This window comes from Rhincodon typus, chromosome 5 (assembly GCF_021869965.1).
Source record: "Rhincodon typus isolate 14 chromosome 5, sRhiTyp1.1, whole genome shotgun sequence".
NCBI classification, from domain to species: domain Eukaryota; kingdom Metazoa; phylum Chordata; class Chondrichthyes; order Orectolobiformes; family Rhincodontidae; genus Rhincodon; species Rhincodon typus.
In genome coordinates, this window is record NC_063336.1 from 13,796,252 (window position 1) to 13,822,419 (window position 26,168).

At 39.5% G+C, this 26,168-nt stretch overlaps 1 protein-coding gene across 1 annotated transcript in view; it reads left to right on the forward strand.

Annotated features, from left to right (window-relative positions):
- babam2 (BRISC and BRCA1 A complex member 2) overlaps window positions 1-26,168 on the forward strand; it is a 187,484-nt gene that overhangs the window by 5,937 nt on the left and 155,379 nt on the right. Inside the window, exons 2-4 of the mRNA XM_048596535.1 lie at window positions 658-846; window positions 1,988-2,064; window positions 13,763-13,857. Coding sequence (XP_048452492.1) covers window positions 719-846; window positions 1,988-2,064; window positions 13,763-13,857 — 300 coding nt within the window. The 5' untranslated portion in view covers window positions 658-718. The remainder of the gene's footprint in view (window positions 1-657; window positions 847-1,987; window positions 2,065-13,762; window positions 13,858-26,168) is intronic.

The following is a 26,168-nucleotide window of genomic DNA, read 5'->3' on the forward strand; positions in this document are numbered from 1 at the left end:
AGACAATTACTATTAAATCTATCTACACCTCTTGTTATTTTATAAGCTTCTATTAGATTGCCTGTCGATCTCCTGCAATCCAGTGAAAAAAGTCCCAGCCTATCCAGCCTTCCTTTATAACTCAAACCTTCAATATCTAGTAACATTCTGGTAAATCTCTTCTAAACCCTCTCCAACTTGGTAATACTCGTCTTATAACTGGGCATCCAGAACTGCACACAGTATTCCAGAAGAAACTGTAATGCAAGAAATAAATTATAAAACGTGATCTTTTCATCACAAAGTTTATGTGGAGTATAATGTGATAAATTAAGCCTTGCTGATTATACAAATATGCCAATGAGGTGATATTACACCTGGTTTTTTCCAGTTAAGATAGCCTAGGAGCTGTTGATTATTATTAAAAGCTGATTCATAAATGTCAATAGTAAGTTTCCTTCCCTCCGTTAATTGATCTGGCCTGTAAGCCACTCCAGTTGGCACTTTCCTGTGACACTATCATTTCCAATTTTTAAAAAAAGTTATCCTAGTTCTATTATAGATATTCACCTACATCCGATGTATTGTTTTGATTTCAAACAAGCCACTCTTCTCTTGACTGTATGATTTTTATTTTGGCCTAAATGTGAATTCTTTTTTTTTTCATTGAATATTTAGCATTGCAAGCTGCCCTGTTTGTTGCCTTTCACAGTGCCACTGTGGAAGGAATTGAGTCGAAATGTCGCCAGAAGTTGCCTTAAATAGAATTTCCCCTGCACTTCGTCCCTTTATCTCCAGTGTCGTTCGAAATGGAAAAATTGGCTTAGATGCTACAAACAATCTGAAAATAACTGACCTTAAATCTGGGTAAGTGCTGAATGAGTTCTCCAAGTTTAATTCATTTTGTTATTCTGTCGTGTTTGTTTGTGTTTTCACAATGTGACAACTTGTTGTAGCTGCATGTTTTTAACTAATGAACTATTTTAAGAACTTTATATTTACATTTTGTTTGTGCAGTTCAGACCTAAAGGTGGCTACATTTATGTTGAATTCCCAAAGTGGAGAAGTATTTTGTCTCAGTTTTAAGAACAATTGTTGTACTAATGCAGACATTATACTCAGTAACCATAATCCTGTTACTTAGTTTGAATGTAACTATTGTTTTCAAAATTGGAAACAATGTTGCAAGATAGTGGACTTTTACACAGTTGTGCATTTCAGATTCTCTATGGTCTATACCATGTATTGTACCCCGTGTGCATTGTAGCTACTGATAGTTCTGCCCAACAGAATTGGATTTTGTATGTGTAAGTAACTAAATAATTGCAAAAGATATTACAGCATTGCTCGATGTGCAATACTTGCAAGTGCAGCACATCTTGAATTCTTTTAAATACAAGTCTTGCTGCATGCTTTAGCAGAGCATAAGCTGACCTGATGTTAGCTGAAACAAACAGCTTGTCCTAGTGGTAAATTTATACATAGTCAAAGTCTGCAGTACTTTGCAACTTTATTATATCTTTGAGCAAATAAACAAACAAATGTATTAAATCATTATTCCAGGACCTTCTGGTCTCCTGGTCTTAATTCCTTTTCTGGGGAGGAGGAACAATGTGTTTATTCAACTTTTTGCTATTTGTGGCATCTTGCTGAACGCAAGGTGAATATTGTGTTTAGCTACGTAAGGAAAGACTGCTTTTCAATTTTTTTAATTGCTCATGAAGTGATACAAGGTGCTTCTGAGACATACATATAATTTCAGCATATTTTTGAATTTGGAGAAGTTGAGAAAATCAAAGAAACATTGTTTTCCCTCAGCATGATCTGCCTAATATCCTTATATTGGTCTTTCATAATTTCTGAAAAAATTGTACTTTGGCTGGAGAAATTACAGCCTTGGATTTCAATTCCAGCAATTTTTCAGGTAATTGTTATTGTATGGGTGTTGCCAAGCATTACTTTTGTTTCTTCTGTGTTATTGAAATTTGTTTTTGGTTCCTCTTTTCAGGTGTACATCACTAACACCTGGACCCTGTTGTGACAGGTTTAAACTGCATATTCCATATGCTGGAGAAACCCTAAAATGTGAGTTTTGTATTTAGATATATAATGAGATGGTTCATTCATGCAGGTTTTTCAAAACAAAATTGAAGAACATATGGTGCAAACTTTATGTAATTACTAACATTTGTTAATTGTCTAATAATTACTATTACTTATCCTTCTGAACAACTTAACAAAAGTATATTTGCAAGCACATTGCTTCAGAACATTCAGTGAATATTGTGATTGTGGAGAAATATATCGTGAATTTTTTTTTTGCACTACCCAGGAAGCAGGATGGAGAGTTTCCATCAGGGTGCTCTACATATTTGAAGGCAGTTGGTTTGTGATGTATGGTAGTGCCGTGTAACTTTCCATGATTTTTGTTGTGTAGACTTACAGAAATGACAATCTTCAGAATTACAGCCAGTATTCCTTTTCACCCCATTATTATAATCGGTTATAACATGACGGCAAAGAAAATCCAATGGCAGTACTTACTGACTAATTATAGGGGAGATGCCGGAAGTAGGTTCTTCATACAGAGAGTGGTGGGCGTGTGGAATGCGCTGCCGGCAGTGGTAGTAGAGTCTTTAGAGACTTTTAAGCAACTCTTGTATAGGCACGTGGAGGTTAGTAAAATGTCGGGTATGCAGGGTAGATTGATCTTAGTAGGATAATAGGTCAGCACGACATCGTGGGCCGAAGGGCCTGTACCATGCTGTACTGTTCTATGTTCTAATTCCCTGCTCACCAATGGCAATTATCACAGGGTTACTCTTGCATTGGTGGTTATTGTCCAGAATTTCCAAGATTCTGGACAGGTACCAACAGTTTGGAAAACTGCAAATGTAGTATTTTTTTCAAGAAAGGTTGGTTTGTAGGCAACTATTGGCCAATTAACCTAATGTGTCAATAGGAAAATACTATAATCTGGTTTTAAGCAAGTAACAGCAGGAGATTTAGAAAATCGTAATGCGGTCAGGCAAAATGAATATGGTCTTGTGAAATTTGGCAAATTTATTCAATTTCTAAGACTTTAACAAGCAGGGTGCATAAAAGGGAACAAGTGGATATAGTGTATTTGGATTTCCAACAGGTATTACCTCCATTGCCACAAAAGATTACTGCACAAGATAAGAGCACTTGGTGTTGGGGTGATGTATTAGCCTGAATGGAGAATTGACTGCCTAACATGAATGTATAATTTTGAACTTAGTAAATTGTAACAATTGGAATACCACAGTGCTGGAGCCTGAACTGTTCACTATCTATATTAATAAACTTGAATGAAGGGACCAACTCTACTCTAGCTAGATTTGCTGACAATACAAAGGCAGGTTGGAAAGTAAGTTGTAAGGCTGATACAGAGTCTGCAAAGTGCTTATAGACAGATAAATGAATACGCAGCATTTGGCAGATGTAGCATAATATGGGAAAATTAGGTTGTCTACTTTGGAAAGAATTGAAAAACAGGTGTAAACAGAGAGAAACTGCTGCAGTACAGAGGGACCTGTACGTGAATCATAAGATGTTAGCATCAAAGTGTGCTTGTAATTAGGAAGGTGAGTGAAATGTTGACCTTTAAAACAAGGGAGATGGCGAATAAAAGTAGAGAAGTCTTGATAGACTGACCAGGAAAATGGTGAGCCCTCACATTGAGTAATGTTCATAGTTTTGTTCTCCCTGAAGGACGACTCGCATTGGAAACAGGTCAGAGGAGGCTCATTTCCTGGGTTATCTTTTGAGGAAGGTTTGAGCAGATGGGCCCATTCTCATAAGAAAAATGAGAGATGACTTTATCAAAGCAATTAAGATTCTAAGGTGGTTTGACTTGGTGGCTAAGCAGATATTTCCTATCTATATGAAACCCTAGAAATAGGGGTACAGTTTTAAGTAGTCTTCCATTTAACTCACTGAACAGGAAGCATTTCTTCTCTGAGAATCATTAGTATTTGCAATTCCTTTCCACAGAACAATGGAGACAGGGCATTCAATATAATCAAAACTGAGTTAAACAGATTTTTATTCTACAAATAAGTCAAAGATTATGGGAAGCAGACAGGAACGTGGAGTTAAGCCCTCATCAGATCATTGTCAAACATTTAGTGATTCCTTGATAGGGTAATTTAGCAGATGTTAGCAGCAGCGTGGCACAGTGGCTCAGTGGTTAGCACTGCTGCCTCACAGCGCCAGGGACCCGGGTTCGATTCCACCCTCGGGCAACTATCTGTGTGCAGTTTGCACATTCTCCCTGTGTCTGCGTGGGTTTCCTCTGGATGCTCCAGTTTCCTCCCACAGTCCACAGATGTGCAGGTTAGGTGAATTGCCCATGTTAAACTGCCTGTAGTGTCCGGGGTGGTAAGTTAGGTGGATTAGCCATGGGACATGCAGGGTTACAGGGAAAGGGAAGCAGGGTGGGTTTGGGTGGAATGCCCTTCGGAGGGGTGGTGTAGACTTGTTAGGCCAATTGGCCTGTTTCCACACTTTAAGGATTCTATGATGCCATGATTCAGTGGGTGTGCAAAGAACTATGCTAGTAAGTGATTTAGGTCTGTCAGTTGGGCTCACAGTGTGATATGCTCACATGTACTGGAAGCTTCATAAATTCACCATTTTTAAAATTTCCCCACCCCTGGCCTCCTCCCATGTCCAACTGTCCCTCTCATCCCCACCTCCTTGACCTGACACAACCCGTCCATCTTCTCTCCCATTTATCCCCCAACCCGTTCCACTGACCAATCTTCACCACTCCCTACCTGCACTCACCTATCACCATCCCAGCTACCTTCCCAGCCCCACCCCTCCTCTCTATTTATTTCTGAGCTCCCTTCCCCCTCCCCATTTTTGAAGAAGGATCCCAACCCGAAACGTCAACTTTTCTGCTGCTCTAATGCTGCCGGGCCTGCTGTGTTCCTCCAGCTCCACACTGTATTGTCTCTGACTCCAGCATCTGCAGTTCTTGCTTTCATCGTATAGAGCCCTGTTCTTTGCAGACAGAGAGAGCATGTACACAAACTGTGCTTGTTTAAACTTGACAAAATAGTTGACAGCCGTTCTGTGGTTCATTTCTCAGGGCTGTTTCTTAGTAAACCTGCCTGGCTTAAAATTTAAACAAAGCTTCCTGCTTTAAACATACAAAGTCAAACATCCATGTACCTAATTGCCTTTTAATTTGTTTTGTTACCTTAAAAGATTAGTCATTATGAGTTCCCAAGTTTCTTTACTCTTGAACCAAGAGTACTCCTCCCCCAAACAAATAGCATAATATTGGTTATATTGCCTTTTAATGCTGTTCCTTTCAAAATACATCCTTTTACACTTGTCAGCATTCAGTTGCAACTGCCATATATACCACTAGTCTGAAGTTGTTGGTTGGTTTGCCGAGCTGACATGTTTGCATGAAAACCATTCATCTCCCTTCTAGGTGACATCATCAGTGCTGTATAGCCTCCAATGAAGTGCTGTTGTTCTGTCCCACTCTGAATTTAAATGGTCTGGTGAGTCATGGTGGGCAGTCTTGTTCCGGTTTTGTACCGTAGTGATATGTGGATGGGGTTAAATAAGCAAAGTTAGAAGAAACACACCACCTTATTAACAGCATGTTCACCAGGGAAGAAGAGAACAACTTCTATTTCTAGACGTAATGGTGGAACGAACGAACAACAGGGAATTCCTTACCAGCGTACACAGAAAGACTACACACACAGAGCAAATCCTGAATTACAACAGTATCCACCCCAGCGTCCACACACAGAGCTTTATTAAGACTCTGTTTAAACAAGCAATAAATCACTGCAACATCCCAGAGCTGCACACCAAAAGAAGAGGAGCACTCGGACAGAGTGTTTGTAAACAAGGGTTATCCTAACAGCTTTGTCCACCGATGCCTGGCAAACAAACAACAAGAAGATGCTGTGTGCTCCAACATACTGGCCACCCTACCCTATTTTAGAAACACATCAGAACTGACTACAAGACTCCTGTGACCTTTTGGAATAAGGATAGTACACAAACCAACAAGCACACTTCACCAGTTACACTTAAAGACAAAAGACCCCATAACCACAATGAGCAGGACAAATGTGATATAAAATACCATGCAGCAACTGTCAGAAACACTACATGGTACATATGGGCAGGAAACTTGCCACCAGGATACATGAACATCAACTCGCAGCAAAACTCTTTTCTGAAGAAGGGTCTCGACCCGAAACGTCAGCTTGCCTGCTGTGTTCATCCAGCTCTACACCTTGTTGTCTCAGATTCTCCAGCATTGGCAGTTCCTACTATCTCCGACTAATTCTCCCTCGTTTCAATACATTCTGGCACAGAAGGATATCAGTTTGACTGTGACAAAGTCACAGTACTAGGACAAGCGAGACAAAGACCAGCACACAAATTCCTGGAGGCCTGATTTTCAACCACCAGTGCAAGTAACAAATGTTGAAATAGACCCCATCTCCACTGTGGTACAAAACCAGATACAAGACTGCCCACCATGACAGACCGGACCATATAAATTCAAAGCAGGACAGAACAACAGCACTTCAATGGAGGTCGCACAGCACTGACAATGTTACCTAGAAGGGAGCCAAAATATTTGCATAAAAACCAGCCAGCTCAGCGAAACAGCCAGCAACTCCAACCGCAACCCGAGCTACAGATCTTCGTTAAAACATTAATTTCCACTAGTCTGTCTATGTTTTTTCTGAAGTTTGGTATCTTACTCAATGCTTACTGTGTTCCCAACTATTGTTTGCAAACTTAATAATACTCCCTGTACCAAATGCAAATCACTAGGGTGGGAAAGTGCAACTTTTTCTCTCCCAGTATGAAAGAACAAGGGCAAAAGTAAAGTTGCCAAAGTTTTACCACAGCATAGGATTGCTGTCTCATCAGAGAGAGAGACAACTGGTGATTTAATCTGAGGGTCACCATGCCTCAGCCAAGAGGAGAGGTCGAGGAAGAGAATCCATCATGGTAACCTCTGCCTGTGTGTGAATTGTTGACTGGATGGCTGGTTTGTGATACAAAGTAACGGCAACAGTGTGGGTTCAGTTCCTGCACCAGCTGATGTTACCATGAAGGGGGTTGCTGGTTAGCAAAGTTAACTCTCCTTTCAATCTCTCCCCTCAACTGAGGTGTCATGACCCTCAAGTTAAACCATCACCAGTCATCTCTCTCTAATGAGAGAGCAGCCCTATGATCAGGTAGGGCGATGGCAACTTTACCTTTTTTGTGTGATGCAGAATGATGCTAACAACCAGGGGGTTGCTGGACAGTTGGTTTGTGATATAGAGTAAAAGAACACCATTCATTCCATTCTGTAATGTTATTAAACTCACACACTCCAACTCTGCTCAAAACCTTTCAGGTAGGTTAGCAAGTGTTGAGAGCTTCCACAGATATAATAATTGAGAGGACCTGTGTGAATTCATTCTGCAGCATATCTATGTAACAATAAACAGTCCGAAGACGTCTAATATTAAAAATGAACTTAAACTGTATTTAATTTTGGATCACAGAAGATGAACAGTTTTGACAAAGGTTATTTTACAAAATTGAGGAAATTGTTCTGGTGCTTTTATAAATGCCAAAAAATGAAGATCGCGATATCCAAAATTGCTCAGAATGGTTTGCAGTTTGTTTTGAAGTGCAACATTTCGTAACCATTTAATAAGTTGCTTGGCTTATGATCTTCAAAACAGATTAATTTCTTCGAAGCTTTGCACACTCCATATACCTGTACGTACAAGAAAAGAGATTGCCGATCTCTTTCTAAAAATGTATTTTAAACGTGGAATGCATGAAGTTTAAAGCTGTGAAATTGCTCTTCACATAATCGGGCGTAAATCTAATCTGCTTGTTCACTGAATTGCTTAGAAACCCCAAATTTAAAATGTCAAATGTGATAAATTTGGTAAAATACTGTGGAAATCTGAAATAAACTTGGAGCATGCTAGAGAAACTGAGTTAACATTTCGAGTCTGGTATGACTTCTTCAGAACTTAAAGATTTGGTAGAAGATCTCCACATTGAGGAAATTTCCAATCATGTTGTGTGGCAGTTTTACCCTTCTAAATGGGACTTCAAACAGATCTAGAAACTTAAAACTGGGCATTCATTAGGCACTGTGGACCAATAACAGCATTAGAATGTACTCGAACATAGTCTGTGCCCAGCATGTCCCTTACTCTACAATTACCGTCCAGCTGGAGGATCAATCCCGGCTCAACAAGGAGTTCAGGAGGGCATGTCAGGAGTAGCACCAGGCCTACTCAAAAGTTAGGTGTCAACTTGGTGAAGCTACAACAAAGGACTACTTGCAAGCCAAGCAGCATAAGGAGCAAGTGATAGACAAGAGCAAGCAATTCCATAATCAAAAGATCTGATCTAAGCTCTGCCAGTCCTGTTGACTCTTCAATGGTGGTAACAGTTAACCAACCCCATAGAAGACAATGGTTCATGACTATCTCTATTTTCATGAAGAAGCCCAACGCGAGTGCAAATCACAAGGTTGAAGCATTTGCAGTGATCTTCTGATAGAAGTGCTGAGTGGATAGTCAGTCTTGGTCTCCTCAGCCATAGATGCCTGCCTTCAGCTTACTTGATTCACTCTGCATGATATCAAGAAACAGCTGGAGACGCTGGACATTGCAAAGGCTCTCAGTACTGAGGACATGCACTGCAGAACTTGCTGTGCCATGAGCCAAGCTATTCCAGTACAGCTGCAACACTGGCATCTACCCAACAATGTGGAAAATAGCCCAGGAATGTCCTGTACACACAAGCCAGATAAATCCAACCTGGCGAAACACCACACTATCTGTCTACTCTTGATCATCAGCTAAGTAATGGTAAGAGTCAGTTGCACTTGCTTAGCAATCACCCACTCACTCTCCTTTTGAGTGGGCCACTCAGCACCAGACCTTGTTGGAACATTATTTCAAACACTGACAAAGGAGCTCAGTTCTAGAGATGAGATGAAAGTGACTGCGCTTGACTGCTCAAATGCTGTCAAATTTGACAGAGTGTGGATCACGCAAAACCGATGCCCAGAGGAATCAGGAGGGGAAACTCTCCTCCGTTTTGGAGTCCTACTCGGCGCAAAGTTCAACTGAATTGAGAAGGAATTTCTTCACCCAGAGGAATTCCTTGCCCAGTGAAGTAGTTGACGCTACTTCAGTAAACGTTTTTAAAGATGAGGTAGATTTTTTTTGAACAATAAAGGAAGTAAGGAATACGGTGAGAACGCGGGTAAGTGGATCTGAGTCCGCGAATAGATCAGCCATGATCTTATTGAATGGCGGAGCAGGCTCGAAGGGCCGGACGGCCTACTCCTGCTCCTAGTTCTTATGTTCTTATGTTCAATAGTTGTGATTTTTGGAGGTCAGTCATCTCAGCTCCAGGGTATCTTTACAGTGATCCTTCGGGTTGATTATTTATGAAACAATCTGTTGAGAGATGTTATTCTACACCCCTGGAGAAGGTTGGACTTGAACCCAAGTCTCCTGGTGCAGAGGTAGGGACACTGCCAATGTGACACGAGCCTTCCAGTTCCTCGGGGCAGAGTCTAAGGCTCAACCAGTATGTGTAAATGGAGTCTATGGATGGGAGGTTGGCTTCCGTGATGGTCTGGGCAGTGTAGTTGCTGTACCAGGCCGTTATGCACCCAGACAGTATGCTTTCTATGGTGCATCTGTAAAGGTTGGTGAGGGCCCTTTATAGACATATCAAATTTCCTGAGCCACCTGAGGAAGAGGAGGTGTCGTTGTGTCTTTTTGACCATCGCATCTACGTGGGAAGTCCAGGACAGTTTATTGGTGATCATCACTCCTAAGAACATGACGCTCTCAACCTTCTCCACTTCTGCGTGATTGATGTAGTTGGGGTGTGTTCTCCTCCTTTTCTTTCTGAAGTCAATGATCAGTTCTTTAGTTTTGCCACCATTGGAAAAGAGGTTATCACCATGTTACCAAACCCTCTATCTCTTTTCTATATTCTGACTCATTGTTTGATATCAGTCCTACCACGTTGGTGTAGTCAGTAAGCTACTAGATGGCATTCATTTGGAATTTGGCAACACAGCTGTGGGTGCAAGGAATACAGTAAGGGGCTGAGAACGCATTCTTGGGAGGCTCCAATGTTGAGTGTTATCTTGGAGGAGGTGCAGTTGTCTATCTTCATTGATCTTGTTAATGTTGATCTCGCCTCGTGCACATCCTGTGCAGTATAATCTGTATGCCTTACTCTACAAGTTTTTTTCACCCTGTGATCTGTATGTCCTTGCTTACAATGATCTGCCTGTATTGCTAGCAAACAAAGCTTTTCACTGTAGTCAGGTACACGTGACAATAAATCAAATAAAGCATTTTCAGCTATTTACATCAATGATCTTTGCTCCATTATCAGGTCAGAAGTGGGGGTACTCACTGTGCAGTGTTCTGCACCATTTGTGACTCCTCAGAAACTCAAGGAGTCCATGTCCAAATGCAGCAAGACATAGACAATATCCAGGTAATGACAAGTAGTATGTAACATTCATGCCACACAAATTCCAGGCAATGACAGTCTCCACTGCCATTGAATTTCAAGTGGCATTACCATTGCTGAATTGCCCACAAACAACATTCTGGAATTACTATCAGCCAGATCCTGAGTTGGACCAGCTATATAAATATAATGGCAAAAAGGACAAGTCAGCAGCTAGGAATTCTACAGCGAGTACCTCATCTCCTGAATCCAAAATGCCTGTTCACCATCTATAATGTACAAGTAAAAAGTGTGATTGAATACTTCCACTTGTCTGGATGATTGCAGCTCTAATGACTGTCAAGAAGCTTGCCACCACTGAGGACAAAGAAACTTGATTGAAACCATATCCTCAAACTTCCATTCCCTCCACCACTGACAGTAGCAGCAATGAGTACTAACGGCAGAATGCACTGCAAAAATTTAACAAGGCTCCTTAGACAGCACCTTCCAATTTCACGAACACTGGCATTTAGAAGAGCACGGGGTATGTGGGAATACCACCACTTGCATGTTCCTCTCCAAGCCAAACACCACCCCTACATGGAAATATATCACTGTTTCTTCTTTGGCTTAAAATTCTGGAATTTCCCTAATAGCATTGTAGATGTACCTATTTTAGTATCACTTGCAAACTTACTAGTCATGCTTCCTATATTCTCATCCAAGTTGTTTACGTAAATGCCAAACAACAGTGATCCTAGCATCAATTCCTTAGGAACATCACTGGTCACAGGCCTTCAGTCTGAAAAACTACCCTCTACCACCACTCTATCTACTACCATCAAGCCAATTTTGTATCCAATTGTCTAGCTCTCCTAGATACCATGTGATCCAACTTTACTCACCAGTTTACCATGCGGAACCTTTTCAAAGGCCTTGCTAAAGTTCATGTAGACAACGTCTGCCGCCCTCCCTCATCTATCTTCTTGGTTATGTCCTCAAAAAAAACTCAATCAAGACTTGCAGTAAGTCTGAGGAAGCCATGTGAGTGGTGTTGGTGGAAAAGGCAGTCCTGTCAGCTGGGAGTGGAATTAGAAGCAGTGTTGAGTCAGGGAGGGATTATTGGTAGATATCCAACAAAATTGGGAGTAGCGATTATGGTTGTATGATGAAATACGTAACACAAAATTATTTCTAAGAGTTTGGATTTCAAACTAGTGGTATATGGGTGTTGATTACTTTTTGTAAAGAGTTCTCTTAAATAAAAGAAATCAAGGACAGAGATTCTTTTTGAGAATACTAATGTAATCCAGTATGTGTCTAAGAGCTGGTATCTGCAAGCCCTTGGAGTGCTAATAGAAGATTGTTGATGTTGTGGGATTTATGAAGGCATTAACTTTGTTTTGGTTTAGAATAATAAAGGATTGAATTTGGCGGAGGAAAAACTCAAAAATTGAAGCGTTTAGTGCAGTTTTGGATGATACCAGCCAGGGTCAAAAGGAAAACTCTCTTTTCTAGGAAAAAGAGTTCAGGTAAAATTCACTTAGCTTGATGTAAAAATTTAGATTGTGAAGTTTTCAGACAGGAGTGTTTGGTTTAAAATTGATAAATTATTTATTGGAAGTTATTCGGCACGGTGGTTCAGTAGTTAGCAGTGCTGCTTCACAACGCCAGGGACCCAGGTTGGGGACAACATGGTAGTTCAGTGGTTAGCACTGCTGCCTCCACAGTGCCTTGGACCCAGGTTCGATTCCACCCTTGGGTGACTGTGCAAACTCCATGTAGACATTCTCCCGTGTCTGTGTGGGTTTATTCCAGGTGCTTCAGTTTCCTCCCACGTCCAAAGATGAGCAAGTTAAGTGGATTGGCTATGCTAAATTTCCCCATAGTGTCCGGGGATGTGCGGGCTACGTGGGTTAGCCATGGGAATGATAGAGTACGGGGTGTGGGTCTGGGTGGTATGCTCTTTGGAGGTTTGGTGTGGACTTGATGGACCGAATTGCCTGCTTCCACACTGTAGGGATTCTATGATTCTATGTTATCAAGAAAATCTGAACTTTTCGTTACACGAGTAATTTTATCAGAAGACTCAACATTTCACAGGGTATAACTGGGATGAAGCAGTTCAATCAAACGTAAAGATTTGATATGGACGGATAATTTCTTAGGATTTGAATCACTATAGAATGCTGATATTGGAGAAAAATTAGACTTTCTTTTGATATATATTTTAAGACCTTTCAAACTGTGTCCTATATCTTGCTTGGTTTATTTCAATTTCATTATTTTCTTTTATGACACAGTATTATATCATTTGACTGGGCAGCACAATGGGAATGTGTGTGGTTCTGGTCACATCACCTCAGGAAAATGTGATTGCATTGGAAGGGTGCAGAGGGTCGATAATGAGGAGGCATCATTTTGAGGTGAATAGCAGGAGGTTTTGAGGGGATTTGGAAAAAAAGCATTTTTCACCCAGAGGGTGGTGGAAATCTAGAATGCTTTTTCTGGGAGAGTAATTGAGGGAAATCTTTGGACCTGTGTAAGTGCTTGGGTGAGCACTTGAAATATCATAACATTCAAGGCTATGGGCTAAATGCTGGAAAGTAGTTTTTGTCAGTGTGGACTTAATGGGCAGAAAGGCCTCTTCTGTACTGTGTGATTCTACTGAAAGTCTTTTGTTGCAGCTGCAATTTTAGTAGATCACAAACCACTTGGCTGCCTTAGCAAATATGTCTCCCCAGTGGCTAGCTACACAAATCGGGGTGAACAAAGGCTCAACCCTCCATTTTGTGATGAATTTTATTGATCTCAACCAAAGTGATAGCAAGGGAGCTGGAGTTGAGCTCCATGCCTCTGGGAGCAGAAATTGGCCATGGTTTCCATTTCTGAACCCTGTCCATTAGCTTTGCTGAATTTCACATCCAGTGTTAGCATTAAATTCAGTTTTGGCCCCAGAGCTGAATGTCTGTCTGTAATACTGTCAAAGTGCTCATGTGAACAAAGGAAACATGCCGTGAGCTGTCTCAGGATAATTGTGGAGTTTTGCCCTACATCTTGAAGACAGCAGGGAACTCATTAGGGAAAAAAAAACATTTTTTTTTTAAACTAGCCAGTCTGACAAAGCGTGTTTTGCTTTACTGGAAGCAATTATTCAGAGTTAACTGCAAATTATTTGTAGTTTGTGATTTAGCAAAGGTTATTTGTATGTTTTAATCATGAATAATAATGATAAATTGTAGCTTTTGGTTGTTTTGTCAAGGGGACATTATTTTCAACTGTCACTACCCAGATCTGCCTCCAGATTTCATCTTTGGAGAAGATGTGGATTTTCTGCCGGAACCCACAATGCTGCATGTGAGTTTGATTTAAAATTATAATGATCTGGATCTTGCTTGTAGCACAATAGATTTGCAATAACGTCTGAGTAAGCTGACATCAGCAGAACCTTGATGCTTTCATGTGATCCTTATTTGAAATTATGCCAGTATGCATGAAACCTATTACTATTTAAAGCCATATGATTGTACAATTTTAATGCAGAATTTCTTGTATGTAAAAAAAAGGGTGTTTTGAAGGAGCTTTTCTTCATTCTCTGTTATGTTTAACTTTATTCTTTAATGTCTGCATACCAATGGTTTGACAAACAATTATGCTACATTTGTCTACATTTTCATTTTGTGTCAAAGTGTGTACCTCCTACGAAAATTTTAAGGAAGGGTAACTGGACCCAAAATGTAACTCTAATTTCTCTCCACAGATGCTGCCAGAGCTAGTGAGTTTTTGCAGCAGTTTCTATCTTTGCTTTTCCCTCCTAAGAAAGATTCAGCTTTTGCTTTGATTAGTTGTTGTTTTTAAAAGTAAAACTTGTTTATTGAGTTGTAACTCAATCAGTACTATAGTGGTCACGTCATCTAGGTTAGTAATCCAACAAACCCAGGCTAATGTTGGTCAGTAAGCATTGTGTGAGCAGTTGAGAGAGAGCACAGCCAGAGTGAGTATATGTTTCTGAAGGTTTGGAGCACAATGAGAATTTGGTGTAGAAGGGAAAAGGTGCTTTTTACCTTTTTTTTCTTGTAGTTTGTAGTTTGTAAGGACTTGTATTCCCTAATAATGAGGACCAGGGAATAAGGGCCCTAGCATAATTGTTATTATCTGCTATAAAGCATCTTCCAAAAAGTTGTTTTTCTCTTTTTAAGGTAATGAATCATTGCTAGGAGAGCTGAAAGATGTGGTGTGCTCTTCCCACTCTATGCAGGAAGTCAGGAACATTTTCTAGTGCCAGAGACCAGCATGTGTGCAGGAAGTGTCTCCAGCTGCAACCCCTGGAAGCCATGGATTCAGAGGTGGAGCAATGGCTGGGGATACTGTGGAGTATCGGCAAGGTGGAGCGTATCGTGGTTAGCACATTGAGAGATGCACAGACCGCAGGCTAAGGCTCCAACGGCAAGAAGGGAATGGGTGACCATTAGCCAGAGAAAAGGACTAGGCAGGCAGTGCAGGAGTCTCCTGTGGCTATTCCCCTGCAAAATAGCTCTACTGATTTGGATCCTGCTGAAATGATTGGCCTTTCGGCTGTGGGGGAGGATGAAGCAGCAACAGCAAAATTTTTTGCACCATGGTTGGCTTTGCACAGGAGAGGAGTAAAAAATGTGGGAATGCAATGGTTATAGAGGGTTCGATTAAAAGAGGAATACACAGGCATTTCTGTGGCTGAAAATGAGATTCTAGGATGGTATGTTGCCTCCCTGATTCTAGGGTCAAGGATGTCCCAAAGCAGATACAGACCTTGTACAGGGAAGGTGAACAGCCAACAGTTGTGATACACATTGGCACAAACGACATCACTTTAAAACAAAAAGATAACTTCCTAACAGCAGAATATAAGACTTAGGAAGTAAGTCGAAAAGTAGGACTTCAAGTTAGTGATCTCAGGATTGCGACCATTGTCGCTAGTTAGAGTGACTTGATTTTTATTTTATTGTCATGTACTGTGATACAGTGAAAAGTATTGTTGTGCGTGCTATCTGGACAAACCATGTCGTACATAAGTAATTAGGGTTATAGAACAGAATGAAGAATTTAGGGTTAGCGCTGCAGAGAAAAACTAACTCATATATGAGAGGTCCGTTCAAAGTCTGATAACAGCGGGGAAGAAGCTGTTGTTGAATCTGTCGGTATGTGTTTTCAAACTTTTGTATCTTCTGCCTGATAGAAGAGTGTGGAAAAGAGTATGACTGGGTTAGGAGGGGTCTTTGATTACGTTGGCTACTTTGCCAAAGCAGCAGGAAATAAAAATGGAGTCAATGGAAAGAAGGCTGGTTTGTAAGATGCTCTGGGTTGCATTCACACTCTGTAATTTCTTGCGGTCTTGGATAGAGCAGTTGCCACACCAACCTGTGATGCATCTGGATAGGATGCTTTCTATGGTGTATGTATAAAAATATATAGACCCTCAAACTATAGGAGTGATGTTGGGAATGGCATTAAACAGGAAATCAGACATGCCTGCCACAAAGGATGATCAGTAATTTTGGGTGACTTGAATCTGCATATATATTGGGAAATAAAATTAATAACAGTACCGTAGAAGAGGAACTCCTAGAGTGAATACAGGATATCTGGACCAATGCATTGAGGAACCAACTGGAACACGGGCCGTCCTAGACTGGATATTGTGTAACAAGAAATGAATAATAGGCGTTCCAATGGTTTGCGGCCTCTTGGGGATGAGTGACTGTAATATGATAGAATTCTTCTTCAAGACAGAGAGTGATGTAGGTGATTCTGAGACTGGGATCCTGAATCTAAATAGAGGAAGCTACGATGGTACGAGACACAATTTGGCTATGATAGATTGGGGAGCATTATTTAAAGGGATGATGTTGGAAAGGCAATGGCAAATATTCCGAGTGCATCGGTTCAAATTTGCAGTTGCTGACTGGTGGTAAAGTTCTGATAGCTGAGAATTCAGTCTTCTGAAATTCTTTTCTTAAGTAGCACTTGAAATTCAATCCCAATTACAAACCTTGTAAGAAAGAAGCAGTGTGGGTTGTTATGAGCTAAAAGCTAGTCCCACCTCACAGTTGTAGATTCCAGCAGGAAGCGAAGATCTGTAGGAGCCTTTCCTCTTAGAGTTTTGACGAGAAACCTAATGTATTGGAGCATAGATTTTGACAATTAATTTTAATTGTGAGAATAAATTACATTTTTGAAAGAGCTAAATTGGACAGAAGAGTTTGGCATCAGAAGAATTGGCATACGAATTCATAAATGGTCTCTACAGATTAGTGTAAAATGGAGCTTTCATAAGAGACAGAATATTTGTTGGAATTATTAATGAGTCTTTGTCAGATTTATTACAATTGGGAAAAAAAGTTTTAATTTTTGTGTAAAGTAGTTCGGGGATATGCTGAACTGGATATAAGGATCCATTTAGCTGACAATGAAGCTGAGCAGTTACGGCTCAATGTTCCATGTATGACCATACGTTTTAGCATGCCGATTGCAAGCATTGATTTCTAGTTCCTCTTAGTAGTCATTCCTCTGCCGTTGTGAGCGATGTTCCCTCTAATTTTCTTAGCAGTTGGATGGGTCTGCAAGGCCACTGCGTGGCAGCCACTGCCTGCAGTCGACATGATGAAACTAATGGCCATACGTGGAACACCATGCCGCAACTGTGCAGCTTCAATGGAACGTTGATTGTAAGCTGTATCAGCCTTTAAATCCTGTCAAGGACAGAGGAATGGTGGCAGCATTCTTCTACCCAAACATGCTACTTTCTCTTCACGATAAAAGATCCAATAATTCTCAAACTGTTAGTGATGAAGACAATGCCTATTTCTCTCTAATGCCAAGTGTTTTGCGTGCTGCTTTTTTTTTTAAAAAAGGTTTCTTGATTTGAGAGATTTACGTGCATTTCCTACAATACAACTGAAACCAATACTGCTGTTGTCCTTCATTTTCTGACTTCTGTTAATTTCCTATTCACAACAAACACAGTATACAGTTTTGGTCGCCATATTAAAAGAAACAATATACTGGCATTAGAGGATGCCCGTGTTCCACAAATGAATAAAAAGATAGTTCAAGAGAGGTTCACTTGGTTGATTCCTGGGATGAAGAGGTTGTCTTACCAAGAACAGCTAAGCAGGTTATGCTTTTACTCGTTAGAGTGAGGAAGAGTGGATGTGATCTTATTGAAACCTAGAAGAAGCTGATGGGTCTTGACAATGTAGATGTTGAAGATGTTTCCATTCATGGGGCAATCTTGAACTTGGAGACATGGTTACAGAATAAGGAGAAATTGATTTTAAAACTGAAGTGCAAAAGGAAATGAATCTTGGGAAGCTCACTTTGTGACTGTGACTGGTTTCCTTTCAGACTTGGAGGAATTTACTTCAGTTCACTTATTTGGTATGAAATGAAATTTGTTTCCTGTGTTGTGATACTAGTGAAATTTATTGTATTAGTTCAAATCTTGCTAATAGCTCACTTTTTTTTTTTCTGAAGCAAGTGGGTCCAAGTTGCAAATGTTTCATGTGTAGTGAGTCATTGCTCATGACAACGACTTTACTCAACTGACATGATTGAAAAGCCAAATTAGGGAAGAAGTGACTGTATGAATATAACACTGTCGTTCTGCAAATATCACTCAAACGTCCAATTCTAAGTAATATTAATATATCATTGATACTATGCAAGTAGGAAAAATTTTGGTATTTGCAAGGAACTAATGTAAACAATTTTGAACTTGCCAGATAGAATAACATTTCTTGGAAAGTTGATATCAAAACTAAATTTAAAGGATGCAAAATACTAATTTTTGTTTCTCTCAGTTTATCCTTTTATAGCTTATGATGCAATTGAAATAACATTTCAAGACCAAAATAGCAATCTCTAGAATAGATATTTGTCAAGTACAGAAACTTGTGTGTCACAGACACTCTACTCAACTTCAGGGTAAGAAATTAATCTCTTTTTGAGATGTACAGAGAAGTGCTGGGAAGATAATTGTGTCAAGGCATCCTATTCCCTGCTCAGCATCACCAACCTGGGATATTATGGCAGTGGTAAGCAATATTAATTGCACATTTTACCTCCTCATACAGATTGCAGTAAATTTGTGCCACATATTGCTATAAAGCCAAAACAGTAGTACAAAAATCTTAGTGATGCATCTCAGACCTCATGGCAAGTGCATATCACATATGCATAAATAAATAAGCACATAAATGGGGAAAGGCGTTTATCTTCTAATGTTTATCGGTTTATATGTTTTGTCATCAAATAACAAGGCATGAAAGTAAGGCATTCTTGATTTATATCTTTTGAAGGGAAATCTTGAAATTTGTATGCAGTCTCAACATTTTTAATATGGAAACCAAAGAGTCTTTTCTACAAAAATATAGAAATTAAAGCAAAACCTTTTGAGCCTGCTGAGCCATTCGGTGAGATCCGGGCTCCTCTAAGCTCAAAACCATTTTTATTGCACTATTGTCTTAGTACGTAAAAATCTATCGATTTCAGTCTTGAATGCGATCAACTACTGTGTCTCCAGCCTTCGGGGGTAGAGAATTCCAAAAATCTGAAAATTTCTGAGTGAAGGAATTCCTCTTCATCTCAGTACTAAATGGCCAACCTCTTGTTCTGAGACTCTGTCCCCTGGTTCCAGACCCTCCCAACTAGGGGAATAAACGTCCCTATAGCTACCTTGTGCAAAATTTGAAAGTGATCACCCCTACTCTGATATCTGGAGAACAGAGACCCAGTTTGTTTAATCTTTACTCTTCATGCAAATCCTGCACCCCAGAAATTAGTTTAGTGTGCTAATTGCACTCCTAGCAGTAAGGATGTTTTTCCTTGGGTAAGCAGACCATGACTGCGTATCATACCGCAGAACTAGACTGACTGAGGCTGCATTGAATGCAGTAAGATCGTGTTATTCTTATGGTCAAATCTTCTTAAAAGCCATTGTGCAATTTGCCTTCATAATTGCTTTCAGAAATAAGTTTAATTGAGTTATGAACATGCTACTCATTCCTTTCAAGTTCAACATTTCCTACCCTCTCATCATTAATTAACTGCTGTGTATTTCTCATTTTTTTCCTTCTTGCCAAAGTAAATAACCTAACTTTCCTCCACATTGCATTCCATCTGCCCAATTTGGACCCACTCGCTTAGCCTTTTCATGTGTCTTGATGCATCTTTCCACCCACCCCTCAAATCTCACTTCCATCTAGTTTTGTGCCATGTAAAAACAACCTTTTCTTGGGCAGTCCCTCGAGACAGAGGCTGATCTTCTTTCTCCACCTTATGTTGTGGGTCCTGAATTGACTGAATACTCCAACACTGGATTTGCATACCTTGCCAGAACTGGAACAGTCTTAAAGGGATGCTCAGTTTTCCACACACTCCTTCTGCTTCCGTGTTGGGCTAGGAATTCCTGTGAGTCAGTGATGATGTTGCGTTGTTTCCAGCGAGGCTTTGACGATGTCCCTGAAATATTTCCTCTGCCTTCCTCATAACCACTTTCTGTGAGGAAGTTTAGAGTGAAGGAATCTTGTGTCAGGCATGTAGACAATGCAGTCTGCCCAATATAGCCATTTGACCGTAACCAGTGCCTTGATAGTGGTGAATGTGGACCTGAGAAATGAAATTGATATTGGAGTGTGTGTCCTGCCAGTGATTTTGCAGAATTTTTGTGGAGACATCACTAGCGATATTTCTTCTGGAATTTTCAGGTGTTTGCTGTGCATTTGGTCATATCTTCAACACATACAGTAATACTGGTAACACTGCTAAGCTGTAGACCGTGAGCTTGGTGCGTTTGCAAACATGGAGGTTTGTGAATACCTGCGACCTAAGCATTGATCCTTGCAGTAACCTGTAGTCACAGCCTGCCAACCTGAAAATGTCCTGCTTATTCTTGATTTCTGATTTCTGTCCATTATGTATTCTCAATTGTACTGTTATAAAGCAGTTCATAGCATTTTATTATTATATAACTTGGGTTCTAACGTTCTGAAGAAAATATGGTTTTAGTTTTTAGTTCTATAAAGACATGACTTGATTTGTTTGAAAGGCCAGAAAGTTGATCATTGAATTCAAAAAAGCATACGCAAGAAGTTATGTGATTTCAGCTAAATGACCTTGGGAGAAAATTGTTGGATCTGTGTGCTGTCTTGAGTTTTATGACCACAGAGAGAGAGAGAGAGAGAGAGAGCGAGAAATAGAGCCAGAAACAAGTTCATGCAAGGAGTAAAGGCTCATAACAGAGTGTTATTAGCAGCCAACAGTTAGAGCTGGAGATAAGTTGTGAGGTGCTTAACAGAGAAAGGTGTTTAGATGTGTGGGGAAGTGATGGCCTAATGGATATTATCATTAGACTTAATCCAGAAACCCATGTCATGTTCTGGAGACTCCGATTCAAATCCTGCCATGGCAGGTGGTGGAATTTGAATTCAGTAAATATCTGGAGTCTAATTAGGAGTCTAATGATGACCGTGAAACTGTTGTCGTTGATTGTCACGAAAACCCATCTGTTTCACTAACATCCTTCGTAGAAGGAAACTGCCATCTTTACCTACTCTGGCCTACGTGTGACACTAAACCCAAAACAATGTGCTTGACTCTTAATTATCTGCTGGGCAGTTAGGGATGGGTAATAAATTCTAGCCCAGCCAGTGATGTCCACATCCTGTGAATAAATTTTTGAGGAAAAAGAAATCAGTGAGAATAAAGCTTCAGAACCAGTAGACTCTGGAGTTGTCAGAGAAGAATACATCCTGCAAGGCTGTTAACGACATGAGTTTAGGGAACCCATCGTAAATAATTGAACTGATTTAGCTTAGCTTGGATAAAAGCAAAACACTAGATGATGAAAACAAAGTGCTGGAGAAACTCAGCAGGTCTGTGGATAGACAACCAGAGTTAACGTATGACTTCTCCTCAATCTATCCAGTCAGTTTATCTCTTGGACTGGACTTGTCCAATGTTGCTATCAGCTGGAGTCATAATTATGTCAGTATATACCCACTGCAATTTAATGTATTCTAATTTTTTTGTTACTAATCTTGTTTTTTTTTGTGTGGGATGTTATCAAAAGCTTTCTGAAAATCTGAATATACCATTTTCACCAGTTTCCCCTTATCCATTCTGCTAGTTACATCTTCTAAAACCTCCAACTCATTTTGTTAATCATGAGTTCTCTTTCGTAAATCCGTGTTCACGCCACCCAATGCTACCATTATTTTCTGAGTAACCTGTTATTACATCTTTTGTAAAAGCTTCTTTGCAACTTATGTTGGATTAACATTTTTTCTTTTCCCGGTGTGTTCTCTCTCTATTTTTGTTAAACATTTTGGGTTACATTTGCTACATTTTAGAGTGTCTTTGAATGAATTCTAAAAGCTGATCGTAAATGTATCTATTATCTCTCTATCCACTTCATTCAGTACTTCGGAGTGAAGATTATCAGATCCTTGGCATTTACTTACTTTAAGTCTCACTAATTTTTCTAATCTTAATTTTTAATATTAATAAAAACAATATGCAATTGCCATGGTTACACAAGGTCCAGGATTCTCCCTTCTCATAGAATCATACAGCATGGAAACAGACCCTTCGGTCAAATCAGTCCATGCTGAACATAATCCCAAACTAGTCCTACCTCCCGGTCGTGGCCCATATCCCTCTAAACCTTTTCTATTGATGTACTTATCCAAATGTTTTTTTAAACGTTGTAATCGTACCCACAACCACCACTTTCTCGGGAAGTTCATTCCACACGCAAACCACCCTCTGTGTAAAAACTTTGCCCCTTGTGTCTTTTTTAAATCTCTCTCCTCAAAAATGTGGCCCCTAGTCCTCTGGGAGGTTTTTCGAATCTTCTTTCATGAAGGTAGACACACAGTATTTGTTTAGTTCCTCTGCCATTTATTTATTCCCTATCATAATTTCTCATGATTGTATTTGTAATGGAGTTATATTTTCATTTTGTTTACTGATCTTTTCCATAGCTGTAGAAACTATTACCATTCAATTTTGTTTTTGTGCTAGTTTGTCCTCACACTCTATTTTCCCTTTCTTAGTTGTTTCCTTAGTCCTCCTTTGGATAATTTTAAAATGCTTTCTAATTTTGCTATTCTTGCTATTTTTTGGCAACTTTAAAGGCCTCTCTCTTTTGATTAAATACAGTCTTCGATATTTTTGTTAGCCATAGTTGGAGCTTTCTTGCTGGGTTTTTGTTGCATTAAAAGGAATATATTTTTGTTGTAAACTAAGTTCCTTAAATGTTAGTCATTACCTATCTATAGTCATACCCTTTCTAATGTTGTTTCCCAATTCACCATGACTAATTTGCCCCTCATAGCTTTGTAGTTTCTTTTGTGAAGACTTAAGACCTGAGTTTATTATTCAACCACATGACATTCAAACTTGATATAAAATTAATATTACGATCAGTCTTTCCTATTGAATTCTTTACAACAAAGTTATTCAATAGCCGTTTTTTTTTATTGCAAAATACTAGATGTGGAATAACCCATTCCCTAGTTCGTCCTTCAATGTATTGGTCTAGAAAAACATTTTGCCTAAGTTCCAAGGATTTGTTCTCCACACATTGGTACTGTTTCGATTTACCTCGTCTATATATAGATTGCAATTTCTGTGGCAACTGTATTACCCCGGTTGCAATTTACTCTAAAATCCTTATTTATACTATGATTATGTTACCAATGCTTTTGCAGGCTGTAAACGTTTCTTACAAATGTAATCTGCCATTTGTCGTTTCTTAGCGCCACCCAAACCGATTCTACGTTTTGAACTTCAGAACTAGTGTAATCTCTCACTATAGTTTTAACGTCTACTTTAATTAAAAGAACCAGCTTATTTCTTGTTTCTAGTTTAATGTCACATACCTTTGGATATTCAGATCCTAGCTTTTGGTTTCCTTGTAACCGGGCCTCTGAAATGTCTGTCAGATTATTCATATAGATTTCTACTTCAGATGACCATTTGAGCTAAATAATGAAATTATAATTGATTGGAGAATGAAACTGCTTTATTTAGCCACTATCTCTGCAGTAGTACTTAATTTATTCAGAAGTACTTTTTTTTAAAATTCTTTTGTGAGACGTGGATGTCATAAGTTGGCCAGCATTTATTGCCTATCCCTTGTTGCCCTTGAAGAGATGCTGGTTAGCTGCCTTCTTGAACCGTTGCAGCCCACGTGCCACAATGCTATTAGAGAGTGTAGGTGGTGGATGCAGTGGATATATTTGTGCATTTGCTGCCTATCAAGCAGGCTGCTTGGACGTGGACTGCTTTAGTATCTGATAACTATTTATTTGTGTGCATTTATTCAGGAACCTTCTTTTCCTGTAAAAACTAGCTGTTACTCAAAAAAAAAAAGTACTTCGTGTAAATGTGCAAAAGCTGAAGCTTCTGTTAACAATTTAGAATACAGTAAAGATAATAAATCCATTTTCATTTTCCTTTGTATCTGTGTTCCACTATCTTGTATTTGTTGACTGGATCTAAAGAACTTTAATATGTCAGCATTAATCAGTGCTGCCTAATTACAATATTGGCTTATTTAATTATATAGTAACCCAAAAGTAATGTTTTTGGTTTATAAACCATGAGATACTCTGATGTATTTCTGCTTTTCAGTCTTCTCAAAATCCTTTGATTGGAGAAACCTTGTCAGATGATTTTGTGCACTACAATCTTTTGAGGGAAATAATACTTCAGGAAATTTATAATCAAAAATAGTATGAGTATGAATCTTTTCTGTTTATCCCTTGTACCCATCGAAGAGAATAGGTAAATCTGAGTATGTGCTACTTCAAAATGAAGCTGACTGCCTTGTCCTTTCTGATGCTGATTTTCTTCAGCATTGCTGCTGTTACAACCATCCATCAAGAGTATTGTGCCTTGTAGGTGAAGGAGAGGTTTTGGAGAGTCAAGCCATATATTACTTCCTGCAGAATACCCAGCTTCTACCTACTCTTGTAACCATATTATTCACGTGTCTGCCTGAATTGAGCATCGATGACAAAGCCCATACATCCCTGCACAGGATGTTGAACATTGGAAGCTTAGTGCTCATAATGATATTGAATGTCATGTGGTGATGTTTAGGCCCTCTTTTAAACAATAATCACCTGGTACTGGGGTGGCACAAATTTAGTTGCCATTTACTAGCTCAGACCTGGATACTATACAGTTTCAGGTGAATGCAAGATTGACTGTTATATAAAGGAAGGAAATGCAAATGGACAGCCCCATTTCTGACTTGTGATGGGAATTAAGAGTCATTTATGAACTAGCTGAAGATATTTGTGCCTTGGACACTACATTGATGAATATTGTGATGCCCTCAGGCTAAAATAATTTCCCTTCATTAACTGCAGCTGTCATTCTAGGAGAATGGAAAGGGCTAGTCACTGGAGTAGTTTTCCCATTGACTTAGATTTTATTTGTCTTGATGTTGCTACATTTGCCCAAATGCTCTCAAAATTGAGGGCACTTAGTCTTCCCTCAACTTTAAAAGTCTGAGCTATTATTCATATTCAAACAGGGCTGCAATAAGCTCTATGCTGAGTGACTTTACAAAAAGCCAAATTCACATCAAAGAACAGTTTGGTTCATCAGTGGCACTTGAAGCACTTTAAAGACTCTATCCATCACTTTCCTGAAGAATTGAGTACATTTGATGTGGTGCTAGTTGTTTGAGTAAGATTTATCTGGCTTTTTGGGCTTAGTTTATATGTGGACAGTTTTCCTCATTGGGAACATGTTGCATCTGTACTGGATGGAGCAGCTGGTTCTGGCACAGGTTTCCAGTTTTACAGCTGAGGTCTCAGGGATTCGAGCATTTGCCATGTTTACATCACACACAGCAACTCCTTTATGTTACATGGAATTAACCAACATGGCTGTAGGTTAGCTTCTATGAAGATGGGGACCTCAGGAAGATGCTGAGAAGGATCATCCATTTGGTGCTTCCAGCTGAAAGTCACTGCAGAATTTTCAGTCTTATCTTTTGCAGTTGTGATCTCAACTCCCCAATCATTTGAGGATGTAATATTCATGGAGCTTCTTCCTCCCATTTGTTGCTTTATTGTTGATTACCGTTTACACCTAATTGCAGAGCTTCAATCTGATCTGTTGATTTGTAGTGTGCTGCTTTCTATGCATTTGTTAATGCTTATAGGTTGGTCAATAAATACTGGCATAGCCAGAGATGCCCACATTCCGTTGAACGATTCAAAAAAATATGAGACTGGCCGTTTCATCTCATTTTAGGAATACGTCGTGTTGCTTGCAACATGTACATCTGTATCCCTCTATGAACTAAGTTGCTTATCCGTAGGGATAATATCAGAACCAGAGATTAATGTCTAATGTGAACATGGATTTAACTTCATATGTGACTTACACAATTTTGAACATCCTGTGGGCATATTGCAGCACTCAAATGCATTTTTATGATCAAGTTTAATGTTTTGAATTATATAGGTTGAACAGCTGCCCCCTAAAAGTAAATAAAAAGTATTTCAGAATAATATGCAGGAAAGTTGAGCCAGGCCTTTTAAAAGAATCAGAGTAATAGATAGGAATAAGGGAACAGGACAGGATGGTGCCTTTGTTTTGGATTGCTT